This window comes from Ctenopharyngodon idella, chromosome 10 (assembly GCF_019924925.1).
Source record: "Ctenopharyngodon idella isolate HZGC_01 chromosome 10, HZGC01, whole genome shotgun sequence".
In the NCBI taxonomy this organism is placed as follows: domain Eukaryota; kingdom Metazoa; phylum Chordata; class Actinopteri; order Cypriniformes; family Xenocyprididae; genus Ctenopharyngodon; species Ctenopharyngodon idella.
The window spans coordinates 940,901-965,865 of record NC_067229.1 but is presented as its reverse complement, the minus strand read 5'-3'; the positions used below and the strand labels follow the sequence as shown (position 1 = coordinate 965,865).

At 37.6% G+C, this 24,965-nt stretch overlaps 2 protein-coding genes across 2 annotated transcripts; both read right to left on the bottom strand.

Moving 5' to 3' along the window:
* Positions 1 to 5,766: 5,766 nt before the first annotated feature.
* On the bottom strand, positions 5,767 to 14,262 carry LOC127521750 (GTPase IMAP family member 8-like). Its single transcript, XM_051911166.1, is given in 5 exon segments — positions 5,767 to 7,059; positions 7,062 to 7,292; positions 7,497 to 8,123; positions 9,385 to 10,050; positions 14,033 to 14,262. Coding segments are annotated over 5 exon segments (2,457 nt in total). The 5' UTR covers positions 14,166 to 14,262; the 3' UTR covers positions 5,767 to 6,259.
* Positions 14,263 to 18,448: 4,186 nt separating this feature from the next.
* Positions 18,449 to 22,329, bottom strand: LOC127520710 (guanylyl cyclase-activating protein 1-like). The gene is made up of 4 exons (XM_051909149.1): positions 21,922 to 22,329; positions 20,548 to 20,697; positions 20,220 to 20,310; positions 18,449 to 19,225 (listed from the first exon to the last, which is right to left on the bottom strand). The coding sequence occupies exons 1-4, from the start codon at positions 22,117 to 22,119 to the stop codon at positions 19,086 to 19,088; spliced, it is 579 nt and encodes a 192-aa protein (XP_051765109.1). The 5' UTR covers positions 22,120 to 22,329; the 3' UTR covers positions 18,449 to 19,085.
* Positions 22,330 to 24,965: the final 2,636 nt, after the last annotated feature.

Here is a 24,965-nt window from a genome sequence, read left to right as displayed (position 1 = left end):
AGGGATGAAAACTCATCGGGGTGAAAAAAGATGCAACAAACCCTCCTCCATTTTCGATACCATAGGAAACAAACAAAAGAAAATTGTGTTGTAAAACACCCCCTTTAACCCCCTGACAGCTGTTCGACCCCAGACAGTGTTTTTTCAAACAACACAATATTGCATGCCTAAAATTTATTTATATTTTGTGCATATTTTTATGTAAAATGGGAACATTATATGTAATATTTACTTTAAAGGGGATCTGCATTTTTCCCCCCATTTTTATTCATGGAAAATGTGCCATTCTTAAGTGGAAGATTTCTGCCACCTGCTGGAAAACACTTTTCAAAAATGAAAATTACATGATATTACCACTATAACCACTAGGGGAGCACACATGGGCTCACTTCCACCCCCTAATTTACAGTGCATCTGGAAAGTATTCACAGCGCTTCACTTTTTCTACATTTTGTTATGTTACAGCCTTATTCCTTATCCCCAAGTGGCTGCTTATGTACACTTATCACACACACACACACACACTTATAATGATAACTGGCAACAATCATCAATCAATCATTCATTTCAGTTGTAAATTAATAAATCAATTAATCAAATTACATCTATAAAATCTTTTTGACTCAAGCTTCTTAACATCACTTAATAAGAAAAAGATTACAAGGTAAACAAACATCACAAAGACAGAACTTTAAGTAATAAAAAACATTAACATTACCAGACATCTATTTTTTCAGCAAGCCAGAAAAAGGCATGGATATTATCATAAACACATAAAACAAGTTAAAACTGGAATACATTGATCATGTTGTGTTATACATGCATTAAATTTGGATAATGGCTTGCACTGAGACATATATAATATAATGTGCTCTGTCCTGAACATGCCATATATACAGACGTGGACAAAATTGTTGGTACCCTTGATAAATATGAACAAAAAACCTGTGAAAATAAATCTCCATCAACATTTTGTGTTGGTTTTGATGTTTTGTTTTGGATTATTGTCCTGATGGAAGATCCAACCACGGCCCATTATTGGATTTCTAGCAGAAGCGGTCAAGTTTTGATTTTTTATCTGTTGGTATTTGATAGAATCCATGATGCCATGTATCTGAACAAGATGTCCAGGACCTCCAGCAGAAAAATAGGCCCTCAACATTAAAGATCCAGCAGTATATTTAACCGTGGGCATGGGGTACTTTTTATCCATGTGTGCACCAAACCCATCTGGTGGGTTTGCTGCCAAAAAGCTCTTTTTTTAGTTTCATCTGACCATGGAAGCCGGTCTCGTTTGAAGTCTTGTCTGACAACTGAATATGCTGGAGATTGTTTCTAGATGAAAGCAGAGGATTTTTCTTGAAACCCTCCCAAACAACTTGTGGGGATGTAGGTGCTGTTTGATCATTTTTTTTAGAATCCACCATGAACTCTATTTTATTTTTTTTCTTATGTTGCATGCCCTCCTCTAGAACCCCCGCCCTCCCTCCTCAGTTGGATTCTCTTACGGTGTGAGGACACGCCTTCCCGGAGGGGGCGATATGTTAGTTATATTTAGTCGGTGTCTCCCTCCTTCATTGTGTTTTTGGTTTAGTCCGTGACCTAGTTTCTCCCCAGTCAGTCTAATTAGTAATGTCATTCACCTGTGCCTTGTTAATATCTCCTCATGTGCTCTAGTATATATTGTCCCTGTGTCTTTCAGTTCTTTGTCCGATCTTGTCAATGTGTACATGTGTGATTGTGTTTGTAAAGAGTTTCCTGAGATTCGTTATTAAAGATCCTGTTTCCTGTTTTTCCTCGTCTTCGTGAGCTTCATCCTATACGTTACATGACAGCACTATTATAAAGCGGTAATGTTTAAATGTTTATTCAATTCTAATATATGTATTTATTTTATTGTCATCTCACATGGATCTGCTTTTTATCCTTTTTGTAACAGGACGTTTTCTATGCTATAATTTCTATAATAAAATACATATGTGATATCTTATTAAATAATTAGCATCAAACAAGGGTTTCTGCAGGTTTCATCAAATCTAATTTAATGCTTTTTAATGCGATTTTTTTAAATTTTTAATGCCATATATATATATATATATATATATATATTCGTTAGATGACATCATATGGCAATTAGAATATTCATTGTCATTAAGTTGCATTTGCATTCTGCCAAGTGTCAGCCCTTTACATTTGTTTGCTTTTCTGCTGCTACTCTTTGTGTTCACATAATGTATTTTAATACAGCCAAAATCACACTAAAACTATTTCATCTATTTATTTTTCTTTTTGTTGTCAGACAATATAAATAGTGACTGAAACGCGGCCCATTAAGCCTACATGCAGGGCTCGACATTTAGCCTTGTCATGTGCTTGTCCTATGGAGAAATAAATTGGTTATTCACTTGTCCGAGTAAAAAAGTTGCTTGTCTGGAAAAAAATAGGATTTTTGTGTGGTGTAAATATAAATTTATTCTAAAGCAATATTCTTTCATTCAGATTATTCTTTATTCTGAATATTGCAGCTTTGACATATTTAAATCTGCATATTTGAGATATTTACCCCCCAATTGGTTTTTTTTTACCTTTATAAGGGGCAAAAATGTAAGAATTAACCCAATTAATTAATCAAAAAGTGTGATTAAATTACAGTGAATAAGAACCAAATTAACTGTAAATGATTCAGAATTAATATTTAACACTTCAATTATTTAACACTATATCAATTATTCGTCCACCGAAAAATTGAGCTTAAAGTATTCTGGACAAATTATTATCCCGTGGCCAACGGTAATAATATGTTGTTATGATTACTAATTATGATTTTGAGCAAGGTAGCAATCGTAGTTTAAGGCAGCAATTCGGTAACCACAGCACAAGACACTTGTATGCGTGAAAAAGACTTTAGTTTGTGCGTAGTAGATTAGTTCAATAATCTAATGAAAAACATATACACACACAAACACACACTCATTCATTCAGTTACAGGGAAATGGTGAGATTATTATTTAGAGGCGAATGGATTCCCCAATTGTCTAGCTTTTAACAAATTTTATTCGACCGTAACCTGAGAGAATTAATACACTAGCAATACACTAGGAGACCTGTGTTACTTGCTTTGGCTGCTCCTGTAAGCATGTGTTCCTTCCGTGACGGAGTTGAAGCAATTTTTGTGGCGTTGCTCGGTCAAGAGTTCTGAAGGATGACGTCCCTGAAGAAATAGTTGGCTTTGCAGGAAATGGAGTCTTCGTTGAATAGTTGCAGGGTTTACGCGTTGCTGCGGAGATTTCTCTCGACTTTGAGCAAGTCTTCTTCTTCGAAGTTCAACGAAGGTTCTTGTTCAAGTGAGTTCTTGAAGAGGTTTAGCTTGCGGGAAGTTCAAGCAAGGGCAAAAAGCAAAACCATTCGCGGCATTGGGTTTTGAACGGTTAGTTGGTTCCACCTTTCTGAGTGTTTAGCCTACTGTCCTTACAGTCCTTTGTTCTCAAACTTCTAGGGATTTTGGTCAGAACTTTGAGAAATTAACTTTGCTAGTTCAAAAGTCGTACATCTTACATAAATCATTTTTGCATCAAAATACTGGAAAGCATTCATCCATCACAACCACACTTTCTGTAATTGAGGTAGATTTTCTTCAAATTTACCTGTAATCAATATTTAAAACACACAGAAAGAATTAAACAGGTTCCATGAACAACATAAAACATGCTTAATACATATATGTTAGAGGCTACTTCTTGTGATAAGTTCATATCTTTGGCAGTATTTTCTGAGTTTGTTTCTGTTTGAACAAAGAGAGTGGCTTTACTGTCTGCCGGGGGAAACTTTGGAATGTCTTATAAAATGCAAAGCTGGGCAGAGGGAATGTTTCCTGTAGGTGATTCCCGTGGTGGCCTGTTGTGATTTCCACCTCGAGATGTGTCGCAAGTCCGAGTTTCCTGATAAAGGCGGGAATTTACACTTTGAGTCCTGGTGTTTTCTGATCCATCTGTTTTCTTAAAGTCAACAAAACAAAAGAGGGTCTCTTTGATCTTTTGCTCTGTTACCACAATCAAATGTATTTGTAATTAAGCAGACATGGAGGAGCCATCTTCGATCAGGCCATTTTAGTCCCAAGGTTCAATTTTATGGCTCAAAAATGGTTCGGTGGGGGAATGAGTTGACTCTCTTTGATCTTTGGGGTGTGGAGTTTGTGGTAATTTAGTGGGCTTCGTTCAGGAATAATCCTACAAAAATAACCCTGGTGTACTAAATGTAAATGTAAATATGGATGGGAATATACTTCAGAGATATTTTACTTATAAGAATTTCCAAGGGTACTAGTAATTGTGTCCAACGTGTATTAGTTTGGGTCATAAGAAAGTTGATAGATAATTGAAGTTTTATATGTAAAGTTCGTTGTCAAGCATTTTAAGAATGAATGGCATTCGTTGTGTTTCTACCTAGGTGGAAAAAAAACATTGCACTAAAATACACTTTATTTCAGTACACTAAGGCTGCGTTTACACTGGCACAAAAAATCTGATTTTTTGCACACATCTTACACAGATCGGAATTAGTTGCACACGTGTAAACACACGTCTGAGCCACTTCCAAATGTGGTTTTAAATCAGATACATATCCGATCTCTGGACATGCGACCTATGTCTAAACACACAACTGCGCAGCGCTGCGGGCACACACACACACACACACACACACACACACACACATTCATTCAGCAGCTGAATTTTTAAAGCAACCACCCTCCTCAAATTTCCATGATTGCCTGGATCACTCTGTGCACAATGTCATGCACAGAGGTCTTGGGGATACCGAAGGTCTGTGACACCACCCTGTAGGATGCTGCATGGGCCAGCCAGTAGAGGAAGACAAGCACCTGAATGTCACTTTCCTATCCATGGTCAGATTCCAGTCTGACTGCAGCAATGAGGGACATGATGGACGGCAAAGACCGGTGAAGGTGTTCACGGTGGTCAGCTGCTTCATCAGAATAAAGCTGCAGAACTGGTAGAGCTGTGTTGAGATGGCAGTAGGATGTGGGGTTCACCGCCTGTAAATGTGTGATAGTTTGTTAGAACGATAAATTTGAATAAAGCTTTGTTTGACTTTTATATGCTTTTATTTATTGTGATAGTTACTGTTATTAGTTACTTTATCTGACTACACTTACAAGTCAATTTAAGTGTTAGTGCATCAATAATATATTTTTAATAAAATCAATTTCATTTAAACTTAGTATTACTATATAAAAGTACTAAGATTGAACTAATTTTAAAGCATTCAAAGCACACTTTTAAGAAATACACTAATAAAATTCCTCTGTATATTTTTGCGGTAGTATACTTTATTTCAATGCACTAAAAATCAATTTAAGTATTAGTGGTATTTAGTATATTTTTTCAAGTGCAGTGAAGTACAAATATAGTTTTAATTAGTGTATTATTAGTGTATAACTTACAATTTTATTTAGCATAAAAATAAGAATGTACAACAAATGTACTTGTATTTAAGTATTTTTTAAGGGCATTCAAATATACTTTTTTTCACCTAGGAAGCTGGACGACGACACCATTTTCTTCTAGAGCTGCTGTGCAGCCAAAATTATTTGCCAGTTATCTCTGTAAAGCTGCTTTGACACAATCTGTAATTTAAATAAAGGTGACTTGACTTGATTTATTTATCAGGCTACTCGGATAAAAACAATGAGATATAAATGTCCTTTGTGAAGCAGTGTGTTTGGTGATGGGAGAACAGACAACGGGATAAGTGAACCCAAGGCTTTTATTGAGGTGAACTTCACCAACAGACAACACAGGAATACAAGACATTGTATGGAATTCAGACAGGTAACTAAGCTTCATAAAATAGTCTCTTGCTTTATTTTAGCAGGACAACTGACTGAAGATGAAGCCGAAGCAGCTGGACTGAGGAGAATGGTTACGGTCAGAAGAAAATGAAGATCATGGAACAGGAACACAGTTAAGGAGTCAGGTAAGTCTTGCACACTGTAGTGAATGACGAGAAGGTGTGAGGGTGAGTGTTGGTTTTATGGGAGTTCGTAATGAGTGCGTGCTTGGAATAAACAAAACGATATTGTGCGTTGGTGTGGACTCTATATAGTTATAGAGTTATAATAATCGTTTTTGGTGTGAATGGGCCTTAAAACTTGAAGCTTGCGTTGAGGACTTGCAACTTGTCTTGGACTTGCCGGTCTTGACTTGGGATTTGAATACAAAGGCTAGGAGACTTTCTCATCTTATTCACTTTGTCTCTTCCCATCCTCTCGTTCTCTCTTCATCTCCTCCTGCATCTTTCTCTCATGATCCTCTAGGTCTTTAATGTCTCTTTTATATTGTTCTTCTCTCTCTCTCAATTCTTCTTCTCTTCTCTTTCTCTCTTTATCATGATTCTGTCTTTCTTCCTCCATCATCATCTTCATTCTCTCTTTTGCTTGTTGAAGTATCCGATTATATTCATCCCTCATCGCCTGTTCTTTCTTTCTCCTTCTCTCATCCTCTTCATCTCTTCTGTGTCTTTCCTCTTGTTTCTGTCTCTCCCGTTCCTCTCGTTCTCTCTTCAGCTCCTCTCGCATCTTTCTCTCTTTATCATTATTCCGTCTTTCTTCTTCCATCGTCATCTTCATTCTCTCTTTCTCTTTTTCTTGTATTTCTCTTTCCATCTCTCTGAACATTTTACATGAGTAGTAACTGTCTCCGTTTTCTTTCACCATGTCATCTATCTTCTTCAGTAGATCAGACACCTGTGTTCGGTCTCCAGTATGATTATTATTGAACACATGGTATCTGTTTCCACACACTTCAATCAGGTTCATCAAAGGAGATCCAGGTTTTCCCAGCCACTGTTCATTAGTTATGTCCTTCAGATCATCTCCTCTGGTGAAGAGCACTATGGTGTACATTGAAGAGTTTTCACCGAACGTCTCTTGGATGATCTTCACTGATTTTTCCTCTTCTTGAGTGAATCGTCCCACTGGTATCAGTAAGAGAAACGCATGTGGTCCAGGCAGAATCATGGAGATGCAGTTGGTGATTCTCTCTGGACCTTCTCATTAGTAAGTTCAGTATCAAACAGTCCTGGAGTGTCGATTACAGTAACATGTCGGCCGTTGATTTCAGCTCTTTCTCTACGACACTCTTTAGTAACTGATTCATGAGATGCATCCGATATAAATGCTCCTCTTCCTAAGATTGTGTTTCCTGTTGAACTCTTCCCAACTCCAGTTTTTCCCAGCAGCACAATCCTCAGATCATCTGCTCTCTCTCTTGAATCTAAAGACAGATCAAATAAAAATTAAAAAACAGTATATTGAATTTTAAGTAAATATTGTCAATCATCAAGGTCATCAGAGAATATTGTGTATAATTTATACTGAAGCATCATGGGCTAATCATATTATTTCTTCTGAACTCTACATGTAATGTTATTGTTTTATCTCACAAATCTGTTTGAGTGTCCGATTTTCTGATCATTACCTTGTGACTGAAACCACGTCTCTAATGATTGGATTCTCTTCTTCATTTCTTCAAATTTCAGCAGTTTTTCCATCTGTGCCTCCAACAATGTCTCTATAGAGAAACAAACACCATTATTTGCCTCAACCATCTGCATCAGTCTCTCCATCAACATGGACACTTGTGTGTTTGGGCCAATGAAATGATGCCGTCCTCCAAAACTCTCAATGACAGACTGTGTTTCTTCATTCAGTTCTGCTGTCTGATGCTCTGGATTCTGGTATATGAGGACCATGGTGTAGTTCTTGATTCTTGAACTAAACATTCTCTGGATCGTCTCCATTTCTGCTTTGTCCTCATCAGTCAGTGGAGCATCAGAAATAATGAGGAGGAAAAGATGTACTCCAGGATCACAGAGAGACACACAGCGGAGAGTCTGACGCATCACTTCCTCCTCTGAGAGCTGAGTCTTGAACAGAGCTGGAAGCTCCACCAGAGAGATCAGATGTTCACACACCTTCACGTCTCTCCTCACACACTCTGAGCTGAGCTCTGATCTTCTGTCTCTCTGGTTCAGGATCAGGTTTGATATGAAGGATTTTAATGTTCTGTCACTCCCACACACAACCAGATTCAGCTGCACACCCTCTGGAATTGAATTTTGAATCTCAGTGCAATGCAGTGGTGTTGGTGGTATGTACAGTAGTAAACCATATACTGTATCAACGTGTATCAAAGTGATGGAAAACAAAAAAGTATAGCTTAAGTAATATCCCTGACAGCAACATAGTGTGGCCCAGAACTGGCCCACATCTGATACATGTGGATTACAAGCGGACCAGATGTGGGCCGGATCTGGCCCGACACTATGTTGCTGTCAGGGATAGAGCTTTTTCAGGAGCTAAAACTGGCAGTAGAGGTAGCAGAGCATCACCACGAGGAAAGTAATTTACTTAAAGCTGGAATATACTACACGACTTTTAAAATCTGAACATCATACACTTGCTGACTTTGTAAATGGTTACAGAGGAAAAACTGAGCATCATATGCTAAATGACTGAAAATCATACACTACCAGACATTCAAGTTGTTCCGAACACAACAAACTCACGCAGAAATGCGTGCAAAAACAGGCCTTTTTTAATGGGGGCATGTAGTGTATCCCAACCTTCAGTGTCTGGTGCTGTGTAGGGATCACAGACTTTAGCTAGTCATTAAAGGATTAGTTCACTTTTGAATGAATTTACTCACCCCCATGTCATCCAAGATGTTCATGTCTTTCTTTCTTCAGTTGAAAAGAAATTAAGGTTTTTGAGGAAAACATTCCAGGATTTTTCTCCATATTGTGGACTTCACTGGGGTTCACTGGGTAGAAGGTCCAAATTGCAGTTTCAGTGCAGCTTCAAAGAGCTCTACATGATCCCAGACGAGAAATATGGGTCTTATCTAGAACAACGATCGGTAATTTTCTTAAAAAAAAAAAAAAAAAAAGTATATAATTTTTAACCACAAATGCTCATCTTGCACTGGGATTGTGTAGAGCTCTTTGAAGCTGCACTGAAACTGCAATTTGGACCTTCAACCCGTTGAACCCCAGTGAAGTCCATAATATGGAGAGAAATCCTGAAATGTTTTCCTCAAAAACCTTAATTTCTTTTCAACTGAACAAATAAAGACATAAACATCTTAGATGACATGGGGGTGAGTAAATTATCAGGAAATTTTAATTCTGAAGTGAACTAATCCTTTAATTGCAAAAGATTTAACAATTTTATTTACAAAAAAGGTTTAAGATGAAAAAGGTGTTTCTTCATGTATGGTTCACCCAGTACAGATGTACTGTACTGTAAGCTTATTACTGTATTCTCACAAAGATGCTTTATTCAGAAAAAGAAATAAATTCACTCACCCGGTGTCTTGATCTTCTCTTCTAACTCTTTGATTTCATTACCTCTCGCACTCAGTTTCTCCTCTAGTTCATGTCTGACTCTCTTCTCTTGAGCTCTCATATACATCTGAAGTGAATAGGGTTCAATCTTAATGGTGTCTATATAATCCAGCATCTTTGAGATCTGTCCAGGGTTTCGGTGGTCCTTTAACCCCATCACACTGTACCAATTCCCATAGAGACTCACAAACCTCTGAGATTCTGTGGAGGTTACAAAATCGGACACACTTTTGTTAACAGCGAGTTCAGCCATGAAAAGCACCATGAAGTGCTCATTAGTGTTAAATATTCTTTTAATCTTCTCCATTTCTGCTTTGTCTTCATTAGTCAGTGAACCGACAGGAGTAACAAGGACAAAAACATGAACTCCAGGATCACCGAGAATCAAACACCGGAGAGTCTCCCTCATCACTTCCTCGTCTGAGAGCCGAGTGAGAGCTGGAAGCTCTATTACAGTGATCTGCCGTCCATGAATCTTCTCCTCTTTCTTCACACACACTTTATTTCTCTCTTTCTGGGGTAAAAGTTTACTCATTGTCCCTCTAAACATTTTAAACACTGAGGTCTTGAGTGTTGTATTATATCCACAAAGCACAATGTTCAGCTTTGTTTTTCCAGAAGTAGTCACTGAAACAATATTTAGAGACAGTAGACTCAGTTCAGCTTTGGTACCAAATATACACTTCCTTAACAATATATTATATTGTATAATATAATTAGATTAAAATACATTACTTGATCTACTGCAGGCTTCCTTGCAATAGTTTACTGACTTACTGTTTGGGTGAATCCACTCTCTATGTATGGATCTATGACACATATAAACAGTCACACTACAGCCTTTAAAGGAATACTTTGCCCAATCTCGGTTACATATGGTAACCCTTGTTCCCTGATGGAGGGAACGGAGATGTGGTGTCAAACCGATACTAAGGAGGTCATCTTTGAGAACCCCAATCACCTTTGAGAGTATCAGAAAAGGCCAATAGAATTGATATGTGGAATTTGTATGCCAAGCCACGCCCCCGGACATACAGGTATATAAAGGCACTGGCAGTGCAATACACATTTCAGATTTGTGCTAAGGAGCCAAGGTAGTGTCTCGGCCATTCAGCGGTCAGCACAGAGTTGTGGCAGGAGGGTAACCATGTCTCCATTCCCTCCATCAGCGAACGAGGGTTACCATACATAACCAAGACATTTCTTTTCTTTCGGTCACGTTCAACGTGTTGTCAAACCAACCCTAAGGGGTATACTAGAGTTATACTAAACGCCACAACTGCTGTACTGTGTAATGAGAGAAGACGGTGCAAATCTGGGCAAGCCTCCGTGTGCCAACGACAAGTGCAACATCGCTTGTTTGTATCCTTCCAAAGCCCAGGGTACAGGTCTCCCATCCAAGGGACCTACTCACCTCAAAGAGGTCACTGCAGCTGTAGGGCCTTTTCTAATTTTGGAAGTAATTTTAGTAAAATGTACAGCTGCGTACACCTGGTTGTTAAAGTTGGGAAGTGTTCTCTCTTTGAGAGAGAAAAAAACAGTACGGAGACCACATCATGCCCATAGGGGAGGTATAAATGTGGAAAATACATCCTATGGACTCGCCAGCAGGGAGCGTTACAGAGGGAAAAGGTCTCTGTGGTGGGCTCCACCAAGGGGGAGACTACTTGCCATAGTGACTGGTGACGGAGTTAGCTCTGTCCAGGGGAAGACACTGGGTTCACCAACAGGGAAACTGAACAGTGGAAGAATACAACATATGGGGTCACAGTTAGGGAACCACTACATACGGAGCAGGTCCTCCACCCTGAGAGATGTGAACGCAATCAGGAGGGTCATCCTCATAGTAAGGGCACCAAGCTCTACTGATTGCAAGGGCTCAAACAGTTATTTCTGCAGGGCCTGCAAGACCAGAGAAAGATCGCAAGAGGGGATGAGGCAAGGACTCAGAGGATTCAACCTCCAAACACCTCTCTAAGTATCATTTTGTGTTTCCCCACAGACCTGCCATCCACAATGTTATACCTGCCATACACCTTAGGGGGGAGGCAGACATGTGCCATGTGCCAAATAGTAGAGGGGGCTCTGGCCTGAGTGATGGTATCTATCACTGCTGATGATAGGCTTTTGAATTCCTCCTCATCCCGTCCAGGGTTCCATAAGTCTGGGCACAGGTGCCAGATTGTGCCCTGCCCCTGAGAAAAAAGGTCCTTCCTTGGGGGATTTGCCAGGAAGGGGCCCACGCCATGAATGTGAGCTCTGCTAACCAAGTCTGGTTGAACCAGTGGGGAGCAACCATTAGGACTTGTTCTTTGTACTTCCTGACTTTGCACAGTGTGATGAGGCTCACTGGGGAAAACACATATTTGCATAGGCCCCAGGGACAGCTGTGCACTAGTGCATCCATGCCGAGGGGTGCCTCGGTCAGGGAGTACAAAAGACCACAATGGGAGGATTTCTGGGAGGCGAATAGGTCCCCTTTGTCAAGTCAAGTCAAGTCACCTTTATTTATATAGCGCTTTTTACAATGTAGATTGTGTCAAAGCAGCTTTACATTGATAACTGGTACATTGTTTGGCTGCACAGCAGCTCTTAAAGAATAGTGTCAATGCAGGCAGATCAAAGCACTGTTGAATATCAAATGTCAAGCCTTGTGCCTTGCCGAATAACCTCCATATGAGCTGGACCACCTGGGGATGGAGTCTCCATACTCTGCAGAGAGAGACCTGTCTCGAGAGCGCATCAGCTGCGCAATTGAGGTCGCCCGAAATGTGGATAGTGTGTAGCAACTTCAGAGGAGGAGATGGCGGACGAGTGGTGACATCTGACGAGAGCGGATCTCGCCCTGGCAATTTATATTTGGCACTGTTGCTGTGTTGTCCATCTGAGCTAACACATGCTTGCCCTGAATCAACGAGCAAAGCCTCCTCAGGGCCAATAGCACAGCCAACAACTCTAGGCAGTGAACATGCCAATGTAGACAGGGGCCCTGTCCAGGACTCCAAAACTACATGCCCCTTGCACACTTGGAGGTGTCTGTTGTGACAACAACATGCCTGGACACTTGCTCAAAGGGAACCCCCGCCCACAGAAATGCAAGGTCCGACCAAGGGCACAATAAGCGGCGACAGATCGGCGTAATGGCCATGCGATGTGTGCCGCAGTGCCATGCTCATCTCAGGACTCTGGCCTGAAGCCAATGCTGTGGCGGTCTCGTTTGTATCAACCCCAGCGGTGCGACCGCGGCTGAGGATGCCATATGCCCCAGGAGCCTCTGAAAACATAATAGAGGAACCACTGTCTTGTGCTTGAACAGTTTCAAGCAGTTCTACATTGAGTACAGTCTTGGGAAAGATGTGCTGTCATGGTCACCGAGTCCAACTCCACACCAAGAAAAGAGATGCTCTGCGCAGGGAGAGATTGCTCTTCTCCCAATTTCCCTGAAGTCCCAATCGGGCTAGGTGCTGAAGGACCAGGTCCCTGTGTTCGTAAACCAACTCCCACGACTGAGCTCAAATCAGCATGTCATCAAGGTAATTGAGTATGTGAATGTCCCACTTCCCTTTGCCGGGCAAGGGCAGCCTCCGTGATCTTCGTGAAGACGCGAAGAGACAGGGACAGTCTGGAAGGGAGGACCTTGTACAGATATGCTCGTTATTCAAAGGCAAACCAAAGAAACGGTCTGTGCCGAGGAAGGATTGAAACATGAAAGTACACGTCCTTCAGATATCTGACACATGTGAGCATGTGTCTGACCGTAAGCATTTTGAACGGGAGCCTGTGTAGGGTCTGATTCAATACTCATAGGTCTAGGATTGGTCTCAACCCACCACCTTCCTTGGGTACGGTGAAGTAGGGGCTGTAGAACCCTTTCTTCCTCTCTGCCAGGGGGACAGGTTCGCAATTTCTTTCTGCAGAACAGCGGTGTCCCGTACTGAGATAAAAAAGACACGGCTGAATCTGGGTCGACGTTGCTTTCCCTCTCCTACAAGGCAGTTTTTGTTTTTTTTGCCATTTAATAAAAGCCCTACTGCTCTCTGCGTTTGAGTCCTTGCCTCATCCCTCAACACAACCTGGCACTATGGTGTTGAGTGTGTTGGGCTTCTGGCTATATGCAAACAATGAAGTTCTTACATATATCATATATCAAAAATTTTCAGTTAATAAAAGCTTATTTTTGATCTGTTCTTTACACTAAGCTATTTTATGAATTTAGAAGACTTGATGTATGTTAGAGCTGAGGCGCATTCAATTGATGACATGCAGTATAAAGAGCCATTCGTTCATGAAGTTCAAATATCCCAATCTCACCTCTTCATCCCAAAATTTTTCTGTCACATTCAACTAACTTAAAAAAATAAAATATTAATTACTTTCCACTTTTGTTGTATAGAAAATAACCATCTGGATGTTCGATTTATTCTCATTTTGTTTTTTATGTACAAACTGTTACTTAAAAGAATAAATAATTGTTCCAGTGCAGTAGAGACGGAGAAAAATGTGTAGCACTACTGCGTGAGTGTAACTATCAAAGGACAAAATAGTAGTTCATGATCATATTCTTAGAGGTATTATCCAGAAGAAAAAAAAAAAAAAGACTTTGACAAACCTCCTCCATCACTTCCTCTTTTTTTGCTCTGATTGAGTTTACCATCCTTGTCTTTTTCGTATCCTTGGTCTGAACCTCCAGATCTGCTCGAATCTCCATCCACTAATGTTCCGTAATCTATATCCTCATACATGTTACAGTTGAGAAATTCTTCATGCTCTTCCTCTGCATATTTACATTTTCAAAAAACATCAATTAGTGTGATATATAAGCTGTTTTCCTCAAGGAGACAAAAAACAAATGTCCCCACAAGGACCAGGATGTATGGTTTTAGGGTAAACCCTACGTTGTACACACACATTTGGAGAGAAAGTGTTTTGAAAACAAAGAGGATTCATCCATCTGTATGTGGAATTACATGGATGTAGCACGTTAATTAGCATGAAAATATTGTGTTGGAGTATATATTAGTCTGCTGTATTATCAGGGGTGATGTGGGTCAGTGGGGTTAGATGTTATGATCCGTTTGATCCGTGAGCCTCTATCATTTCTCAGGGTAACTCAGGCCATTTTAATGCTAGTCTTCAGCTAACAGACTGATCTCATGGGAAATAACACAGAAATAGCTACAACTGCAATATGTGTAGATAATTTTTTTGCTCTAAACCTAAATAGAGTAGGCTACTGTATCAACACTACTGTACAGAAGTGCGCTTCACAGGGAAATATTTTTAAAGACAGACAAAATCACCTGGCTTTAACTGATGATTGTTTATTTGAGAGAGAGAGGCTATAGATTCTCGGTAGAGTCAATCTTGTATTTTGGGATTTTAAACCATACATTAGAAAGGTTTTATTGCTTTGCTGAAGTTGGTAAACAACCAAGTAAACCAAGTTGGATTTGTTTGGTTTGGTCAACCTGAAACTTACTATGTAATCAGTAGAGTTTGTCCAACTCGCTTCTGTTTGTGCAACAGCCCTCAGGGGATGTGCGGCATATTTGTGTTGTTTGGTCACATTGTTTACAATGAGTTTTGGATATGAAATCATTTAAAAAATGAGGAAATTTATTTAGCAGAGCTCTTTAACTATTTCCCTGCCAAGCTGCAAGCCACTGCCATCTTTTTTCTCAAATCTTTCATGGCCCCAGAATATTTTGTTGTATGAATAATGAACATGAAACATATCAAAAGTCTTAAACAACAACAACAAAACTTTTTTTATTCTAGCTTCTTGTATTCTTTTTTTTATCAATACTTGAATGAGAGCAAGTTTCATAAAATAGCAACATTATGAACAAAAAGCTGAGAAAATCATGTTTTTGTCAAAAGCTATGTCCGGATGGGATTCAGAACGATGATCAAAACACAGATGGAGTAGATCGAGTCCATCAACACCTCAAAGCTTCACAGTCCTATAGCTCGTCATGGGTCGACATTTCATTTAGTAACATTAGGCAGATTTGATTTATATGCTGTTTAATGTTTGATGATTGACATGTGCGTCAGCAATGCTTCTATCGCTTGTTTCTGCTTGTTCTTCTCCTGTGTCTTGATCTGGAGATATTGTACTCTTTCAGAAGATGCGCAATAGCGCCACAGATTTGTTTTTCTCTGACACAAATCTGTGATATACGACTCAGTTGTTGGTCTGTTTCTCACACAAACCTAATGGAAATGGTTTCACAAGTCTTGGAATACAGCACATAGTGTAGTTGTATGTACTAGTTATATTATTTTAATCATAAAATTAACATCCATTTTTGCAATGTGAAAAGCAGCAGTTTTGGATGCTTTGTGTGCAGCAAAAGAAAACATTTTAAAACAACTTGATAGTGAGTAAACGATGAGATCATTTTCATTTTTGGGTGAACTAATACTTTAACTGATACAACACTGAATATTGTGCAATGAAACTTTTACATAATATAAGAGATTTAACCATAATGTTTTATAAAAAGAACATAAATATTTCAAGTTGACACTGGCTGTTAAGCCACATCTAGTGTTTGCATTATATTTACTTACTGTTCAAATGATCAGATTCTGGATTACTTCTATCTGCTGCTGCTGAGGGGAAAAAAAAAAAAAAAAAAAATCACACAAAAATTACACTTCAGTTTATAATGATCTATAGCCTACATGGATAAAAGAATAAAAAATTTAAAAATGAATAAATCGACTACTATCACAAATCAACTGTAAAGGAATCAAAGATTAATAGAGGAAGCTATATACTATATCTTCTGCAAAAGACCATCAGCAACACAGAAAAACAGATAAATGTCCAACAACGAGCACAAAAACTCCTTTACGGAGCAGCAGATCTCCCATAATATTAAGTGAATCGGTTATTTTGAGTAAGTAAAGCAGATTTGATGTGTATCGAAAAGTTTTATATATATAAAAATGTGTGTGAGATGTAGCCTTTCATGTCGTTATTAGTTTCTTCCTGGTGTTCAATGCCACTTTAAACAAATGTAAGAGCGCAGTTAAATATAATTTAATAAACTAAACGAAGTAAATAATTGCCTACTGTTGGCTAATATTTCATAAATATCATTGAGTAAATTGTGCTGCATATATTTGTATCTTATTTGAGTCTTACCTGAACTTGATGCCATTTCAACACCTTGAACAACACCAACAGCTTCAAATGAAAATCGAAAGAAAAGTGTTGAAAGACAAGCGTTCATGTGTGACATGCCTGCAGACAGCAACACAGGGCCCTCGGGCTACGGCCAACATAAGATTAATCGAACAATTATCAGAATGATTAATCAACTAATCTTCGATTATTTCACAGATTAATCAGTAGGCTTTGATCAATTATTCAGCTTTTGCAATTAGTTAAAATATTGAGTTATCTAGACTACCTATTCTAACTAATAAACAAAACAAGGAAATCACTTCAGATTTTGAAAAAGTCTCTAATGAATTTCTAACCAACTGAACAGACTGATCTCCTTCAGGTCTTCTATTCAATAGCCCAGTTGCTACAATGACTGGTACTGTGTTTTTATTAAAGGGTTAGTTCACCCAAAAATGTCATTAATTACTCACCTTCATGTCGTTATACACCCATAAGTTCAGAAATGACTTCGGCAAAATGGCGCCCTATGTCCACCGCATTGAGCTGTTTTACATTAGCTTTCATTCATTTGGCTTCTTCATATTTCCTTCAGGATCGGTGGATCAGCACAAAGTCGGGGTTTTAAGCAAATGATGGATAATTCAATGTATTAATATCTTAATTCACATTCATGATTATCAAGATTTTACTCAAATAAATGGCGACATGCTATCGATTTCTAGAGAAGAGTTAATTTGCAAAAACCGATAACTGCCGTGTATTATTCTCCACATATAGCACGTTCTGTACCCTAAATCCGTTTGGTCAGAAAAGCCGGTTTTGCGTCGCAAGTTCACGTTTTACAGCAGAAACCTGACAAGCGCCCTTGTTTGTGTACAGAAACCGATAAGTCCGTTTTAGCGAATCAGCGCACAGTATTCAGGTCAGGTGACAAGGCTTCTAGTCACTTCAAAAAGACGCGCTAGCTGAGGGAAGTCTTGTCAAAGCTGACTAAAAGTGATCGAGGATTTATAATTTCGATCCTGTAAGTCCTTGTACACCATAAACGACTTACATGATGAACCCTTGATTGTCCTTTTGCGTGTGTGTTAGTGTGCGCGTTTGTGTGCACACGTGTGTTTGAGTGTGTTTTAAATGCAATTACATAGCAATTACTTGGTTTTGTTTAACTCTGAAACATGAAATGTTTTGAGTTATCTGCTTTTGCTAAAAAACAAACTTTTAATATATATAAAAAACATACTTTCAATGAACTTAAATTTTTTTATTTACCTGTATTTTTTTAGAGTTGTTATTATTACTTAATCAAAACAACCCAACTGCAGTTTGATTGATATTACTTGGAATGCACAATAAAAAAACATGATTTGTGAGAATTAATAAAAATGGAGTTAACTGTTTTTGCAAATGAACTCTTCTAGTATAATTAGAGTTTAACTAATTAAACTCTACCTCTAAAACGCAAAAAATGTTCAAAAATGTTTTCATTTTCAACAAATATTCACTGTAAGAAAGTGCTTACACGACATTTATTATTAGCAGTCCAGTTAACTAAAACTAAGATTAAAACAAACTCATTTTTGGTCATTAAAATAAAGCATAAAATTAGATGAAAAACTTTTTTTAAAAAAAAATTAGAAATGTTGACATGGCAAATAATTAAAAAAAAAAGAAGTGGGAATTAATAAAAAAAATACTAAAAATAAAAAATAAAGGTATATATAAATATTTAAATAATAATAATTATGACTTTTATTATTATGACAAAAGCACAAAGTTACTAAAACTAAAATGAAAACTGAAAGTATAAAAATAAAAGCTATTATACTATTAAAGTATTATACTTTAATAGTATATAAATAATACTAAAATAACACTGATTAGTAGTGTTATTTTACGTGAAGTTGTAATTTTATTACAAATATTTGGGACATAAATACAAAATTGCATTGATTGTCAATTCAGTATATCATGTCACATATTTTCAGTCTGTTTATACTTATTATTATGCATGCAAAAAACACATTTCATGTTTTATTTTGAAAAGGGAATCCAAGTGTAATAACATTATAAATGTACCCAACAAAATATAATACTGCAATTTTTTTTTTACATAAATAAAGTGTGATTTCCTTGATATACAGCACAGGACTGAAGAAATGTTGTATTTCACAGGAATGATTCAAGGTTTTAAAGTCAAAATAAACATATATAAGTGCACTTAAAGGGTTTGCTCTAGCTTTAGTAACGTTTAGTCAGTCACTAATGTTATTCTGTGAGATTATAAGAGAATAATCAGCTGTTGGCTTCTGAAATTCAGTCCAACACGGTTAATACTGATAATATCTGATGTGCTGAGGATTTAAACCTCTTCACTCAACAGTAAAGTTCAGCTTTTAACGTGAGAAATACAGCAGGAGAAACCAGCCTCAAACCGACCCGTCCAGAACCAGCACTACCGTCATCATCATCATCATCATCTTCATCATGTTTGGCACCCTGATCTCGGGCTGGTCTGGGGTCAGGTGACCTGCTCCTCAGAGCTGATCTCGCTGTAGATTTTTTTGACGATATGAGACAGATCTAAAGTCTGGGTCAACATCTTCAAGAGCACCTCGTCCGCCTGGATGCCCTCCATGAACTCCTCCAGAGACAACACACCTAAAACACACATTTACATATTTATATTGTAGATGGACAGACAGAGAGAGATCCTGCATCCATTCAATTTCCCCAGCTATAATATATATTTCATTATTTACTGCTACTGTTGATGATCTTCTTGCAGCGGACTCTGGCCTTCTGTCTATCTTTATTCTTCTAGATATTAGTGCCACCTTTAACACCATTCAGTCATTCAGTATTATTAGATCGATTGGCTTGTATTTGGGTAGATGATAATGCACTTCTTTGGTTTTCATCCTTATTTAAGTGATAGAAAACAGTTTGTACAGATTACGAATGCTCAGTCTCAGTTAATCACGGTGTTCCACAGGGCTCAGTGTTGGGTCCGCTATTATTTATATTTTATATTTTACCTCTTGGTTATATTTTTCGAACTTATGATAGATAGATAGATAGATAGATAATTTATCTACTCCTACTGTTCCTTCATCATTAAAATTGGCTTCTATCACTCCAATTCTTAGAAATATGGTGCGGATCCCAATGACTTAAATAATTATAAACCCATTTCCAATCTTCCTTTTATTTCAAAAATTCTTGAAAGAACAATAGCAACTCAACTTTATTCACATTTGCAAATTAATGACCTCTATTTGCACTTTCTGGCGGGCTTTAGATCTAAACATTGTACTGAAACAGCTCTTGTTAAAATTACAAATGATCTTCTTCTTGCAGCGGACTCTGGCCTTCTGTCTATCTTTATTCTTCTAGATATTAGTGCCGCCTTTAACACCATTCATCATTCAGTATTATTAGATCGATTGGCTTGTATTTGGGTAGATGATAATGCACTTCTTTGGTTTTCATCCTTATTTAAGTGATAGAAAACAGTTTGTACAGATTACGAATGCTCAGTCTCAGTTAATCACGGTGTTCCACAGGGCTCAGTGTTGGGTCCGCTATTATTTATATTTTATATTTTACCTCTGGTCATATTTTTTGAACTTATAATAGATAGATAGATAGATACCGTCTCCATTCAGATCAATCTTGTCAAACACCATGTCGGTGAATTCTTCTGCTGAAAACTCCTGCTCTGTGCCGTTAATGGCTCGAATGGCCTGAAGCAGAAAAACAATAACAGATGAAAGTAAGTTCTGTGAACGTGCGTTTCCTCTGACGTCAAGATCCTCTTACACAGACTCAAAGAATAAGATGATTTTCAGCAATATGTTCAACACACACTGTCAGCAGATGGAGGCTGTTAATGGTTTAATCTGTGTGTGTGCACGCGGTGACTCCAGCAGATGGCGCTGAAGAGAATCACAAAATCACACTGACTGAATTAAACATGACACCTTGAAGATCAGCAGCAGCTCGTCGCGGTCGATGCATCCGCTGCCGTCCATGTCGTAGAGCTTGAAGTACCAGCGCAGCTTCTGCTGAACGCCGCCCTTCAGAACCAAACTCAGAGCAGCGACGTACTCCATGAAATCTATACAGCCGTCCTGACAACATCAACACACACACATGATTAAAATATAATACTGGACCACAAGTGTATCTGTATATAGTTTATAGCATGTGTTTGTTTATTTATTTTGGTTTGTTTGTTTCCATGAAGCTGATCCACACAAATCCAGTTTACAGAAATAGAGCAGCAGAGATTAGAAAGTTTTGAGTAACAATAACTATAAATATAACTATATTAACTTCCACACCTTAGGCAATTATTCTGACTGGCTAATAATAGTTATTAATATACCAACCAATGTATGATTTTTAAATATTTTATATTCATTCATTCTGTAAATTAATTAATTATAATTCTATAATTTTATACAGTGCACCTAATTTTTAACATAAAATAAATGCATTGAATATAAAATATTCTTGTATTTTTTTCAGGTAAAATCTGGTGACATGAATGAAAGCTGTGTTCAGAAATAAATAATCCATCTCTGAGGACACAAACCCCTCTGTTAACTAGATTACAGGCTCTGATGGGATTCGTTCAGGACCTCTGACCTGTGCAGCGCTGCAGTTTATCTGACTTTACTGTATTAACGCATAGATCTCGTTACCCACAATCCTCAGCTGAACTGAAGCAGAAGGGACGTGAGGCAACGCGCTCATTTAACCCTCGCGTCTGTTTATCTGCAAGAAAAACCTACAAAACTTTACCCTGACAACACACAAATAATCCAAATTTACACTTACAACCCATACAGAAATGTAATATATTCACATATACTGTATATAATGAAAAATATTTTGAAAATATATTTTAAAAATGCACAGAACATAAAGCTTAAATTGATGTGTAAACGTGTTTATATGTGAAAATATATTCATGCCACATGTTATGTAGTTCGTAATAAAGAGAGCTTTTGCAATATGTACTTTTATTTCTACTGTTTACCATTTCTGAAGCTATATTATATTATATTATAGCCTATTATAAACTGAAACTATTTTCAGTTGAAACGTCTGATATAATTAATTTTCTGAAAACAAAACTAATATCAATAACATTTTAAATTTCTTAACCAAAAATAATTATTATTGTCATTAATTATTATTATTTTGAGCGAGGATACATATAAACAAATGCAATGTCTTCATGATGGATATATAAATACTTACGGACATTTATAATAGCATTGAAATGACGGCGATATAAATACACATAAGGATAATATAATATTACTGATAATAAAAGCGTTTCTTACGTCGTTCATGTCGAACGTCTTGAACATGGTCGTGACGTACTCGTTTGAGGACTCCGACAGATTCTTCAGCCCGAAGAACTTCTTGAACTCGTAGAACGTGAGCTGACCGGACGGACACTCGGTCATGAACTTCCGGTACCACTGGTGAGATTCGCACGCGCTCAGCTCCTCCAGAGACGTACCGGGCGCGTTCCCCATGATGCCGCTGTACGGGGGAGAGATCGCTCCTCGGTTCCCCTCACAAACACAACTGAAGCACGAGCTCAGCGCGCGGGACAGGGTGAGCGCGTCTCGACCAATCCCCGCGCGGGATCACCGCTGACGTCACTCTCCTGGCTGTTGTTTTTAGAGAATTAGCGCGAATTAGCGCTCACCTGTTCACAGCTAATTAAAGCTATCCATCTGTGAGATCTGAAGTGAAGTGACACTGTGCGATAAACGAGAGCAGGTTTATTGAGGTTTGATGGCGCTCCTCCACTTGTTGGGGTTGCAGGCCCGCAGGTCGTTGTGTTTGCGCCGGTGGTCCGTGTCCTGCGAGAAGCGGAAGCCGCATGAGGGCTTCTGGGCGGTGCAGAAGGGTCTCAGGGAGTTCCCGCTGCTGTCCTGAGGAGATCTGACGGGGTCTCGCATCTCCACCAAAGCCTGGTCCATGTGTGAACAGATGAGTGAACAACTCTCTAACATCAGAATGACGGATCTGTGTGAATGTGCTTCTGTTACCTGAGTCTGTGTCTGTGTCTCCATGATCTCTGCAGGTCTGACTCTGAGCTTCAGTCTCTGTCTGAGATGTTCTTCTGCAGCCCACTTCAGTTATGACGTCACAGAGACATCACCATGACAACACATGCATTCTAGAGTCATCATGCTGCTGGATTCAACATTCCATCTATCTATCTATCATTCTATATATCTGTCTATCTATCTATCTATCTATATATCTGTCTATCTATCTATCTATCTATCTATCGTTCTATCTATCTTTTTTCTCTTTCTTTCCATCCATCCATCATCTATCTATCTATCTATCTATCTATCTATCTTTTTTCTCTTTCTTTCCATCCATCCATCCATCATCTATCTATCTATCTGTCTGTCTATCTGTCTATCGTTCTATCGTACTTTCTTTCATCTATCTATCTATTTATCTATCTATCGTTCTATCTATCTTTTTTCTCTTTCTTTCCATCCATCCATCATCTATCTATCTATCTATCTATCTATCTATCTTTTTTCTCTTTCTTTCCATCCATCCATCCATCATCTATCTATCTATCTATCTGTCTATCGTTCTATCGTACTTTCTTTCATCTATCTATCTATTTATCTATCTATCGTTCTATCTATCTTTTTTCTCTTTCTTTCCATCCATCCATCATCTATCTATCTATCTATCATTCTGTCGTTCTGTGGTACTTTCTTTCATCTATCTTTTTTCTTTCCTTCCATCTATCTATCTATCATTCTATCTATCTTTTTTCTCTTTCTTTCCATCTATCTATCTATCTTTCTTTCTTTCTTTCTTTCTTTTTCTTTTTTCTTTCCATCCATCCATCATCTATCTATCTATCTATCTATCTATCTATCTATCTATCTAACGTTCTTTCTTTCTTTTTTTCTTTCCATCCATCCATCTATCCATTTATCTATCTATCGTTCTTTCTTTCATCTGTCTATCTATCTATCCTTATTTCTTTCTTTTTTCTCTTTCTTTCCATCCATCCATCCATCTATCTACCATTCTATCATTCTTTCTTTCATCTATCTATCTATCTATTGTTCTATCTATCGTTCTTTCTTTTTTCTCTTTCTTTCATCTATCTATCTATCTATCTATCTATCTATCATTCTGTCATACTTTTTCATCTATCTTTTTTCTCGTTCCTTCCATCTATCTAGCTGTCGTTCTATCATTCTATCTATCTTTTTCTCTTTCTTTCCATCTATCTATCTATCTATCTATCTATCGTTCTATCGTTCTATCATACTTTCTTTCATCTATCTTTTTTCTCGTTCCTTCCATCTATCTAGCTATCGTTCTATCATTCTATCTTTTTCTCTTTCCATCCATCTATCTATCATCTATCTATATATCTGTCTATCGTTCTTTCTTTCATCTGTCTATCCTTATTTTTTTCTTTTTTCTCTTTCTTTCCATCCATCCATCCATCTATCTACCAATCTATCATTCTTTCTTTCATCTATCTATCTATTGTTCTATCTATCATTCTTTCTTTTTTCTCTTTCTTTCACCTATCTATCTATCTATCTATCTATCTATCATTCTCTTTCATTGTATCTATCTATCTATCTATCTATCATTCTCTTTCATTGTATCTATCTATCTATCTATCTATCTATCATTCTCTTTCATTGTATCTATCTATCTATCTATCATTCTCTTTCATTGTATCTATGTATCTATCTATCTATCATTCTCTTTCATTGTATCTATCTATCTATCTATCTATCTATCATTCTCTTTCATTGTATCTATCTATCTATCTATCTATCATTCTCTTTCATTGTATCTATCTATCTATCTATCTATCTATCATTCTCTTTCATTGTATCTATCTATCTATCTATCTATCATTCTCTTTCATTGTATCTATCTATCTATCTATCATTCTCTTTCATTGTATCTATGTATCTATCTATCTTTCGTTCTCTTTCATTGTATCTATCTATCTATCTATCTATCTATCATTCTCTTTCATTGTATCTATCTATCTATCTATCTATCTATCATTCTCTTTCATTGTATCTATCTATCTATCTATCTATCATTCTCTTTCATTGTATCTATCTATCTATCTATCTATCATTCTCTTTCATTGTATCTATCTATCTATCTATCTATCATTCTCTTTCATTGTATCTATCTATCTATCTATCATTCTCTTTCATTGTATCTATCTATCTATCTATCATTCTCTTTCATTGTATCTATCTATCTATCTATCATTCTCTTTCATTGTATCTATCTATCTATCTATCTATCATTCTCTTTCATTGTATCTATCTATCTATCTATCTATCTATCA

Coding starts and splice junctions, on each gene's coding strand:
- LOC127520710 (XM_051909149.1), bottom strand. CDS start 22,119: ATGGGGAACGCGCCCGGTACGTCTCTGGAGGAGCTGAGCGCGTGCGAA. Junction 20,698..21,921: donor AGACGTTCGACATGAACGAC/GTAAGAAACGCT, acceptor TGATGTTGTCAG/GACGGCTGTATAGATTTCAT. Junction 20,311..20,547: donor AGCTGCTGCTGATCTTCAAG/GTGTCATGTTTA, acceptor TTTCTGCTTCAG/GCCATTCGAGCCATTAACGG.